Source organism: Cotesia glomerata, linkage group LG8 (assembly GCF_020080835.1).
Source record: "Cotesia glomerata isolate CgM1 linkage group LG8, MPM_Cglom_v2.3, whole genome shotgun sequence".
Taxonomy (NCBI): Eukaryota; Metazoa; Arthropoda; class Insecta; order Hymenoptera; family Braconidae; genus Cotesia; species Cotesia glomerata.
In genome coordinates, this window is record NC_058165.1 from 8923803 (window position 1) to 8936010 (window position 12208).

General features: G+C 28.2%; 1 protein-coding gene and 1 long non-coding RNA gene across 3 annotated transcripts in view; one reads left to right on the forward strand and one right to left on the reverse strand.

Moving 5' to 3' along the window:
- Nucleotides 1–234: 234 nt before the first annotated feature.
- LOC123270394 lies at nucleotides 235–5432 on the reverse strand. 2 transcript variants are annotated; one of them, XR_006510590.1, is made up of 3 exons: nucleotides 5351–5432; nucleotides 378–488; nucleotides 235–303 (listed from the first exon to the last, which is right to left on the reverse strand). It is a non-coding gene; the product is annotated as an uncharacterized LOC123270394 (long non-coding RNA). The 2 variants fall into 2 exon arrangements; XR_006510589.1 differs by lacking the exon at nucleotides 5351–5432 and adding an exon at nucleotides 1857–2412.
- Nucleotides 5433–7240: 1808 nt separating this feature from the next.
- LOC123270392 (protein pangolin, isoforms A/H/I/S-like) overlaps nucleotides 7241–12208 on the forward strand; it is a 29815-nt gene continuing 24847 nt past the window's right edge. Inside the window, exons 1-2 of the mRNA XM_044736425.1 lie at nucleotides 7241–8418; nucleotides 8500–8572. Coding sequence (XP_044592360.1) covers nucleotides 8269–8418; nucleotides 8500–8572 — 223 coding nt within the window. The 5' untranslated portion in view covers nucleotides 7241–8268. The remainder of the gene's footprint in view (nucleotides 8419–8499; nucleotides 8573–12208) is intronic.

Below are 12208 nucleotides of genomic sequence, written 5' to 3' on the forward strand. Positions count from 1 at the left end.
ACACCACAGTTGATTGAGCGTGCGAACGTTACTTATTCTTTGTATATGTTGTATATAATATACTCTATACCATATATTGTATATTATCATTATGTATTTATATATCTATATATGGCAGGTACATACTCATATGTATTAAACGTATTATATTAAGTATACTGTTGAAGGTGATGTAATGCGGATGAGTGCAGGTTTTAACGCGCATTTTTCATCTTTGAAATTTAAAGATTTTTGTGCTGCAATCATGACCTGATAAATCACGAAAACAAAACCAAAAGTTAGTTTTAAATTTTTGTTTTTAATCTCAAAGAAAAATACTTTATTATCATTTGTTAATGTATATTTATTTTCAAAAATTTCAGAGTTTTTTAAATTACCTTTTCAATGGATAATTTGGCTATACACGATACGAGATCAAGAAAAAACACTGCATCGATGACTGCATCGATGACTGCATCGGAATCAAAATCAGAATGACTGTTCATTGCCTACAAAATAAAACCACGTTCTTATAATAACGGTCCTGGATGATTATGTTTTTAAACCAGTATATTATATTATAATATTATACATTTCAATGCCAATCAATATTACTTGAGTATTGTCATATTTTTTTTTTTGATTAATCTTATGCAATACATATTAATTTGTTTCAATAAATACTTGCCCTAATTAATATTTTGAAGAAGATCAGAAGAAGAAATATGTTACATTTTTTAAATATTGTATTTATTTATTTTTCAATGAGTATTTCGGACTTATATAATAAGAATAATAATAATAACTATTATCATTTTTTTTTATTATAATTACTAGCAACCTTCAGTAGCTATGCGACTGCCAAGATCTACACTGATAAAAAAATTGACTTGACTCAAGAGCCAAACTCGTGAACCAAGAACACCATTTTGAAGAAAATGATTTTCTTGAGTCAAAAAAATAAATTCTTGAGCTAAGAAATTATTCTTGTCCCAAGAAAATTTTCTTGAGTCAAGAATTTATTCTCTTGACCCAAGAAAATCATTTTCTTCAAAATGGAATTCTTGGTTCAAGAGTTTGGCTCTTGAGTCAATTTTTTTATCAGTGTAGGGCCAGTTTTTCAATTCGAGATAAAATTCTATCCTATGCCAATATATATCTATATATTTCATGCTTATAGATATATTGGCAATAATAATTTTATCCTGAATAAAATTTTATCTCAGATTGAAAAACTGGCCCTTACGGATTATGAATAAGAAAACTTTGGCTTAATGATTTTTTGATATTTTTAATCACATTATAGAAAGTTTGGGTACTTTTGAAATAAATTTGAAAAATAATAGTGCTATTATATGATCAATTACAAATAATTTAATGGATAAATGTAACAGAACAAATCTATAGAACAAACAAACTATTTAAAACTATTCCAAAAAACTAACATAAAAAATTAACTATCACTGAAAAATATATAAAACCGTAGAAAAGCACAAATTCTTATCAAGACTTTTTTGATGATAAAAAATTTAACCATAAAAATTCTTTTATTAAACCCATTTTGCGACAAAGATATATCCATTACAAAATTACAAAAAATTTTTCTAATCTCTTAGGGCCAGTTTTTCAATCCGAGATAAAATTTTATCCAGGATAAAATTATTATTGCCAGTATATCTATAAACATGAGATATATAGATATTTATTGACACAGGATAAAATTTTATCTCGGATTGAAAAACTGGCCCTTATATAATTATATGAATAAATTGTTCTGACTTATAGCCATATTCACTTATACAAAACGAAATAAATAATCAAATAAATGGCGTTTATCTTGAAATTCGAATCTATTTTGATTTACTTGGAAGACTTACCATTATAAATTAACTGTTGTTGATAAGCATATAAAACCATATAAATACGCGGGAGACAAAACTTTCCTTATCTTCTTAATTATATAGATTATTATAAAAATTTGAAGTTATAAAACATTACTAATAGTATATATAATATATATAATATTAAATTGGATGTGTCTTAATTTATTCATACGGTCATCATCTCATCACACTTCTACTTTAACTGCAATGACAGAGTTTTATTGCATTAAATATTTCAGTATATATTGTACATACAAAAAAAAAAAGCGGAAAGATACATTAATGTTTGAAAACCATCACTAAATATGTAAATTAAAAAAAAAAAAAATTATCTTCAGTACTTTTACTATAAAAATGCTACATGTCTTCTCTTTGTTAACTATATTCACATTATTTTAAGCGTCATTAAAATAAATCACGAGAAAATAATAATAAATCTGTTAACATGGAACAAACCAGTAAACATTTCACAGAACACATAAACGTCATTGTCAATAATATACAGCAAAAAATCTAAAACAAAAAACAATAAACAAAAAATAATTTATGAATTACTCATATAATTTGTTATCCAACACCTCATTACTTTGCACGCAATGCCCTTAGTAATTTATAACTATAATTTTTACTAAATTATCACTTTGTTAAATTAATTTCCCTGATAAATTTATCATTCAAACCTCTGACTATTTATAGCTCTACCCTTGCACGAATTAACTAATTAACTAATTTGATTAATAAATTAATTAACAAAAAAAGAACTTTTAAAATATTTCATCTCTGATATTAGTCAGTCTAGTCTGCCCTCTTTAGTAGAACTTAAGTACCTTCTACAAACTCTAATGGTAACGGATATTTTTTAAGTTATCAACTAATCAATCATCGATCAATTGATTGATCGATCAATCATAAATTGTTTTTGGGCAGTATAGAAATTCTTCAGAAGAAATAAAACCTCAAACTCACGTGAGTTTTCAGGCGGTAAAAAATATTTCACTGAATTTAAAAATACAAGATTGTTAAGAAGATTAATGCAGTAAATTTTAGCATTGCAAATTAAGCCGCGATAGAAAATGATAGAGAGTACAGAGGCCAGTGGTGATGCTAATTAAATACGAAAATTGGGAGGTAGCGAGTGGACAGCGTTAATATCACCAATAATCAAATTATTCCATTTCAGTGGACAGATATATTATATGTATGTATATATCTATGTGTATATAACTAGACATATATTCGAAGTATATATGCGTATGGATGGTCCATGACATCGTATTTAGTCAATACGTCTGTACTTACTATTTATATACACTATGAAAATGTTATTTTTATTAATTATTGATGTCAATTTTTGAATTTTTGTTGAGGTTTGAAGAAAAAACTAGAATTTAGAATCTAAAACAGAAAAAAGAATAAGACTTTTTAAGAGTTTTTATTCAGAAAAAGATTTAATTACTTTACTTAATAAGAAGAACATTATTTGCTTGGCTAATATAATATTGAGAAGAATTATTTCTTCTCAATATAATATTATTTAATAAGTAATCAATTAATTCTTCGATATACCTGTGACTTTTAGTTAATTAGTAAGTTACGAAAAAAAAAAAAAAAAAAAAAAAAACAGCATCCATACTCTAATAAATTTTCATGAGTCGAATTTTTTAATAATAATTTTTTATAAGGTAAAAGATCCAGTTATTTACACTGGCTTAGCTGTTTGACACTTGCAATTTTATTCTAATTAAAAAAATAAAATATTCTCAAAAAACCAATCATCTTAATAAAATTTATAACTCAAAAATTATATTTATTAATTTATTAGAGTTGATTTTTTTTTTTAATTAAAATAAAATTGTTAGTGTCAATAACTAGGCCAGTTTCAATAACTGGGTCTTTTATCTTAACAATATATTTAGTTAAAAATCTAAAAATGATAAAATGTGTATCATTTTCAGGAGTATTAAAAAATCAATTTAGATTAACAGATATCAAATAGATATTTGCTTTTATTAAACAAATTATTTCTAGATCAGTATTAATTTATTTTCCTCTATTAAGACCTCTATTAACAGCCATAGGCCAATGACGGGGTCACTCAATACAGATATTTATAAATAGTTAATATAATTTTGGCAGAGCAATAAATTTTTTTTTCTTAATCGTTCGATTCTATTTAAACCAGAATTAAATAAATCAAGTAAATTCTAATTAATTAATTAAGTTAATCAAAGCTTCAAATTAATTAAAGTATTAAGAAAAATATATAACAATAATTATTTTAAGTTTCTGAAAGCCTGATTTTCGTCAAGTTTTCTTCATAATCCATCGTTATTGTCAAGAAATGATACTGAAATTAATTCACGAAGAACAATACTTAATCAAATCGAATATAACTTTTTCAGAAGACTTAAAGTTGGTTTAAAACATGAAAAAACTTTCTTGAGTCAAGAAACGAAGAATTTTCTCTTTCTCGTAGAAATATTGTGTATATTTTGTGCTTCTTTTAAATAAATGAATTATTATAACACAGAAAAAAAAACTTCTTACACCAACAAAATTTTAAGGAAGACAAAAATTATTTTGGAGCAAGAAGAAATTTTTTTGGCTCAAAAAACTTTGACTTCATTCAAGAAATTTTCAATTTTCCTTAATATTTTCTTGAGCCAAGAAAATTTACCCTCCAGTCAAGAATGATTTTTTTCAATGCAAGGATGTATATTTTTAAATGAAGTCTAATCGATCCTTTTTTTAAATTCTGAAAAAAAAATTTATCTAAGATTTTTTCTTTTTTTATTAGTTTAAAAAAAATTTCCATCATTTTAAAAATGAATTGAGGTTAATACACACTTTACAATTGTTTGATTTTTTTTTCGACTACAAAGAAAATATGAAACAGAAATTAACATCAATGGTTTTTAAAAATTTATACAATAAAGATTCTTCAAATCTAATTCTTTCTTTATTAATTTATTAAGAAAAACCCAAATTATAAAATATCTGTCATTTTTTTTTTAATTAACTGAACTTAATAAACATCTTATAATTATTTATTTTTTTTAAATAAATAATTACTACAACGAAAATATCATTAAAAAAATTATAATAATTTAAAAAAATTTCTCCAACTTTAACTTTAAAAATATTCTTCATTCATTTGTTAAAAAAAAACCTAAAAAATCTATACTGTTATATTAATGTCACAAACAACAATACATACTTCAAATTATATTGAAATCCGCAAGCGTTACCCAATTTTTATTTTTTTTTTCATCAATTAAATTATAACTAAAAAAATATCTTTAAAAAATTGCACTTGTAGTTTTTTAAATCTCAAGATGTAGAATTTTTATTTTAATTTTTCTGTAATAATTTTGTCAATAAGAAAAATCCTAAAAACTGTCAGATGTCTGCTACTTTCATTTAATTACTCAAATTAAAAAAAAAAAATTCTTTATGGCTACAAAACTTTAAGAATACTTGCATTCAACCTCGCTTCCAAAAACCAAACACTTTCCATTTCCATTTCCAAAGTAAAATCTATCTCGAATAATTGTAAATCTCGGACTACTGCCCAGTCAGCATCCAAGTCAGAAAGATTTCAGTATGAAGTCTTTTAAAAAACTTCTTATATAAGTCCTAATGTGACGTCTTAAGGAGCTCTTTTTTACGAGGTCAGAACTAAGAGCTCTTAATGAACTCATAAGTTTGGAGTCAATTTTCTGACATCTAACTGAGTCCCTTTTTTGGACTTCTTTTTGAGTTGCGTATAATGAGCTTATAGACATTATAAACAAAAACACAAATTTCTTTATAATATAAAGCTGTCAAAATCTTATTCATTTTTCATTTATTACTTTCCTGATTGAGAAATTAAATTGAAAATGATTAAAAATAATTCGAATTAAATGATTTAAAACAATTTGAATAGATTAATATATAGATAGACACTTGGCATAGGTTAACTCATTTCTCTTAATCCAGGTTAATTAAATTTTTCAAAAATTTTAAATTATATTATGAAGTAATAGGCAATAATGTTAAAATCTGGTTCGTAATCAAACTAATTTAGATAAAATAATAAAATTGGATTCTAATCTGAAAAAATTATGTGAACTTTCTACATTTAAGGAGTACTTTGCATGTATCAATTTTAAACATTTTATTCGAATTTAACGATATCTTATAACTATATACTTATTAATTATTGTTGAATTTTTAATATTCATTAATTTATCTATTAGATTTTATATTGTGAGAAGTAAACAAAATTTATATAGACTATTTAAAAAAATATTACAGGTAGACTTTTGAATATTTTTTAGTATATAAATATTTGTAAAAGTTACTTTTTCTCTATCGATACACAGTATCAAATAGAATAAATAATATAGACAATGATCGCAACATTTCATCACTATATAAACTTAGCTTATAAGAATAATGAGATGTGAAACGATATATCGTTTGAACAGCGTAGGGGGTTAGGTATCGATCTAGCACGCGCGCGACTCGGGTTCGAATCTTAGTTACAGCAATTGCGATTTTCACTTTCTCTCTTTAAACCGACAATATTAGGTCTAACTAAAATAATAAACATTCGAAATCAGCATCGGTGCTCCATGAAACTCAGAATTATTTTTCATAATTTACTTTTATTATTATTATTATTATTATTATTATTATTATTATTAATATTATTTTTGTTGTGTTCTTATTATTGTTATCATTATAATAGCGTATAGAGATAAAAAATCATTCATTTGTGCGAGTTCAGAAAAAAGAGTTCTTTAAGAGCTCGTTTTGATGAGTTCTTAAAGTCTACAATAAGCGGCGCATTCGACCTCTTGAGAAGGTCTTAAAGACGTCTTTTAGACGTAGACTCTGACGTCCAAATCAGAAATCTGAGCTCATTCGGAATAACTTAATACGTCATTTTGCTATCTGGGTGGGTGGTCGTTGATCGTCCAAACTGCAAATAAAATCCCCGAGTAGAGTTAAATAGACTACTCATTTCTCGTAACGTCATATGACGGTGCAATGACTACATATGACGGTCTCATATAACACATAACATATAACGTATCTACAACAGCGCACACACATGCACACTCAGATATATTACAAATACAGATATATTTATTATTTATACACATAAATACATACCGCTTGAAGTTCGCGGCTTTCCGTAACAGCTCGTGGATCTTCGGTTCAACCGGCTGGCAATGCTCATGGCTGGCACTACTGACTAGTAGCTTCTCTCTCTCACTCTCCGCGTTCCGAGGTTCAGTTTCTTCTCTTTTGTATACTCGGCGCGGAGGGAAGCCGCGCAGCGAATCCGTCGTCGTGATTGGTCCACGCGTGGGAGAGCCGCCCGCCCGTGGCAGAGCTATCCGGCTGGCAGTCAGCACCGAGCATCCAGGTCGAGCGTACCGCGAGCGTTGTTATTTTATATTTATTATAAAATATAAACAATAATAAAATAACACTCACAATAATAATAACTTTCCAACTGCCCGGCGCTTTTTTAAATCTGAAAGAAGAAACATAAAATTAGTAAAATTAAAAATAATAATAATAACATATTAAAAAAATACTTACCATGTAACTGAAGTTTGAATTTTTTGAGAAGAAATTTTTGTTATTATTCTAAGAATTAGTTTTTTTATTTGAATAAAAAATTATTGAAGTAAAGAAGATATATTTCCACGCAATTGGCAGTATGGCATGCCGCGGGTTGCTGACGAACTCTCGCAGTGCTGATCCAAAGTTGTTGTTGTTACTGTGTGATGTGTCAACGGTGTCGACGATACCGGGTAAGAGAAACAAAAGTCCAAGTGTTTTCTGGCTCTTGATCTGAGTGAAATATGAATTCCGTTTATTTTCGGTAAAAAAATTAGTAGTTTTTATTTTATAAAAATAATTATTAAATAAAATAATAGACTTACGTTTTCTTCGAGCACCGTCATGTACAATTTTTCATTTCTTCTCAGTGATAAGTATAAATTTCTTCAGTATTGTGCTACAGATTGTCCTAGTCTGTACACCCTCGCTAGAAGAGAATGAAGAAATAGTAATAATTATATTTATTAGAGAATTGATTTTTATGTAACAAGTGTTTTTAGGAATAGCTATTGTAAAATAAGGTGCAGTGTTTTTAGGTTAAGTGACGATTTATATTAATTAATAATTCATTATTATTAAGTAATTGTTAAAAATTAAATTTAACTTTCTGCTAACCCTTTCTTCACTCTACTGCTATACTTGTAGGTATTGTTGTAAAATATTTGTTTAATATATATATTATAAAGTGGAAAAGTGTGTGCGGTAAAATAAAAGAAGAAGCTGGTGGAACGACGCCCGATCGGTCCCGTCGGCGGACGGTCGGCGGTTTGTTATTAACAGAATAATGCCGCACGTGAGCAGCAGCGGCGGCGGAGATGATCTCGGCAGTGAGGACGAGGTCAAGGTTTTCAAGGATGAGGGCGAGGACGAGAAAAGGTCCTCCGAGAACCTTACCGAGGAGAAGAGCTCGCTTATCGATCTCACCGAATCAGAGGTGCGAGTGATATATAATCAAGTATTTTTATATTTTTGAGTTGTTGTTTTTGAGTTTGTAGTTATAAAAGATGTTTTTCAGGAAAAGGGATCACTTGCGGGAGCTGCATATGCAAGTAAGGCCTCCTCGAGGTCTGATCTCAGTCCGGTCTTTGGTAAGTCATTTATTTTTGATATCTTATTTTATGAAATGTGAAATTAGCTGATTTCTCTGGCTGGAATTTGGTATTCAACTTTAGTAGATTTTTTATGAAAAATTGACTTGATTACAAACAAGAAATGGTGGAGTTGAAGAATTGTTTTTGAAGAGTTTGACTTTTTTGATTCAAGCAGAAAAATAATTGAAACAAGAAAAATTTATAGTACTGAAATCTACAAATATATAACAATTTTTAGTACATGAATTGTTATCAAGAAAATTTTGGAGTAAATTTAATGGGTAAAAATTAAAGAAAAATTTCAATACAATTTTTTAAAGATATATTCTGGTAATATTCGCATAATTTATTAAATCAAACTAAAAAATAATTTACTAGTTTGAGTGTTATGAGTTTTTTGGTATGGATTTGGTAGAAATTTAGTTCATTTAGAGAAAAATTAACTTTTCTGTAAAGAAGAAATGTATCAAATAAATTATTTTAAAGAATTTGATTTTGTGGAATGTAAAGTTGAATTTATAATACTAGGATAACAGATCTGATAATTTTTAAGATTTTTTAAAACAAATAAATTATAAAAAAGATTCAAAAAAAAATTTTAAAAGCTATGGCTGAAGTTATAAAACTGCATTTTTGTAATTCTAATTTTTTCATTGAATAAAACTAAAAAATTGTTGATTTTAGTTTCGATAAAATATCTTAGCTCGAAAATTTTTTTTCTTCAAGAAAATGATTTTCTTTAAATATTTTTTCTTTTGAGTCAATTCAATTTTTTTATTACTATGATATATTTAACAGAAAGCTTTTAAATAAGTACTTTTCTCTTTGTGATACATTCATAATAAAAATTCACAAATATAAAAAAATGAAGCTAATTTTAGATTTATAAAAATTTACGAAGTAATTTCCCAACCAATTATTTAGGAAAAATAGAGTAATTTAAATTTTATCCATGATAGATTATTAAATACCAAAAATTCGAAAAAATTTTTTAGTTATTTCTTCAGAGATTTATTAAAAAATTATTTGTAAAGAAGTTAAGAAATTTCTTGGAATTAAAACCTCTTGAAATAGCAGAATTGAAGGTTTACTATTTATTCTTCTTCAAAAATTTTCTAAAAATATTTTTCATTTATTTCTACAATAACAAGAAGTCTTTTAGTAATAATCGTCTATAATAGTGCCTATAATAATTAGTAGCAGTATCATTGATCTGTACGGAAAGTAATTGTAATTAGTAGTAAAGAGATTGTTTGAAGTCGCTTGATGGAGATTTCGAGCAGATTTAAGTTGTTTCGGTGAAACTGACTAATTGTTGGAACATTTACTGTCACACATGCTGCCAAAATGTGTACTCGGGGTTAGATTTATGCACTTAGATACTTAAGTTTACTTAAGAGTCAACCAACCCTGAAATTACTTGCATTTTAAATTAATCTTACCGACTAATTTACAACCGCGACTACAGTTTATTGCCTATTTATATGTATACTCGTTTAGTTATTCTGATGCTTAAAATTTCTTCATTCCCGAAATTGAATTATTCTTCCGTAAATATTTCAAATAACAATTTTCATTAAAATTTATAGTAATTTCGATGAGAAAAAACTATTTTCCAGATTACTATTTTAAGAAGTAATGAGATTAATAACTAGTTAAAATACGTAGCTGTATGTATGTATGTCTAGTTAGTAAAGACACACACATACATGAAAGTTTACAACTAAAAAGGAGGAGTAGAATAAGCAGCAGCTAGCGGGCACTCAAGTGGTTAATAATCCGGTGATTGGAATGGCCGAGTAGAGTGACGGTGGTCTAAAGTTGTTCGCCGAAACGAGACATTTGAAACTTCTATAACAACCGTATACATTCATTACTTTTTTATTTTATTTCTCAGTATTTTTTGTTTACTTAAAAACCTTTTTACTTGTACTACTACTATTACTACTACTATTATTATTGTTATTATTATTATTTGTATTCATACGCATGTGTAACGCAATACCAAAATCCTGGATAAACAATTCTCGAACCATAATTTGTAGCTGCAATTAAATTTTAAGATAAGAAACATAATTCTATAGCTGTAACACCTAATTGTAACAACAGAATTGATTTCAACTTTTAAATAAAACTATTATTATTGCTTATAATAATTATTAAAAAATAAAAAAAATGTTGAAAAAATGCAATATATAATTTGGGGTTTACTGTAAATATACAAATTTAACATACGAGACGTCTGGGCTCTGAAATGTAATGTAAAGCCTGGCTAACAACTAACAACTCAGGCCAATGATATCTCGTTGTGCGAAGTAATTGACGAGTTCGCGTGTAGGCGGCCGTTTATGTTAGATCGCCTGGAGCCGAGCTGTACAGTATGGTGTTATGTTCATATATTGTAGGGTGTATGGTGTAGTGTATGGTAAACTTGAGATAAAAGACTAAAACCAAAGGCAGTAGTGTTGCGGATGGGATGCTAAGATGGAGAAAGAAGCTTACTTTAGGGAGTATTTGTGAAATAAAAAATAATAAGACTTACTATATCGAGACCAAGAGAAAACAAGAGGCTGCATCACCATGAACTTGCTACGAATACCTTTCTGAACACAGCTACACCATATCAGATCATCTCTCTCGCTCTCAAGAGCTCACTTTAACGCCTACTGTCTCCCTCTGTTCGGATATATTTTTTTTTTCTCATTTTTCTGGCTCCTTTCTACGCTTATTGCTTAACGGGTGTGCGAGATTATTTCAATTCTTGCATAAACTCGTAATTAAATTTTAAATTATAACACTTTTGTCTTCTATAGAGGTCTTATAAGACCATCAATAACTCTTTTTTTTCTATGAAAAATAATTATTGTAGTCATTGAAAAAACTTTTCACCCCCTTAGATTTATCAACAGTTCCATCTTGAAGACCTATAAAGAAGAAAAAAAAAACCAAGTCACCAACCCCCGTAGTTTTTGAACTACGGCCTTTCCGTTCATCCGTACATATCAATGTTCGGATGAAAGAAGTCCGTTTTTCACCATGAAGATAACAATTTAGCTAGTTAGAAACTTTGGGAAATCACTCAGGAGGTTCCTCTGCGTGAACCCTCGTATTTATAAATATATTTAGTGACAAATGGTTTAAAAAATAAAAGCAGACAGGAGGTTTGAGTTGAAATGAACCTTAGGAAAAATAGCCGATGGGTAAATGGATATTGGTGGTCCTAAGACACCCGGTATACCTTCGAAGCGAACAAGAGACCACTCTCGATTGTGCTAGGGAGTTAAGGTAGAACCTCTACTTCTACCTGCTTGCTAACGAGCCTACCTGCTGATGCAGTGGTCCTGAGCGCCGAAGAGAGAGAAAGACAGACTACAGTCCCTTTACCTTTAGCTTTAGCTTTACCTTGTCCTTTTACTCAACCAACTAAACTCAACTCCCTATTCTTATTCTCATTCTCATTCTTATTCCTATCGCGATGTAAGGGCCTCATACTCGGGATTTTTTAGTTGTATTCTCTCAACGGATCTCGCACTTTAGCTCCTTGTGGAGTTGCACCTTCCTTTATAAACAAAATTTATACGTAAACCATTTTTCCAAGAATCTAAGGCTAAGGGTAGGTGAATGAATGTATCA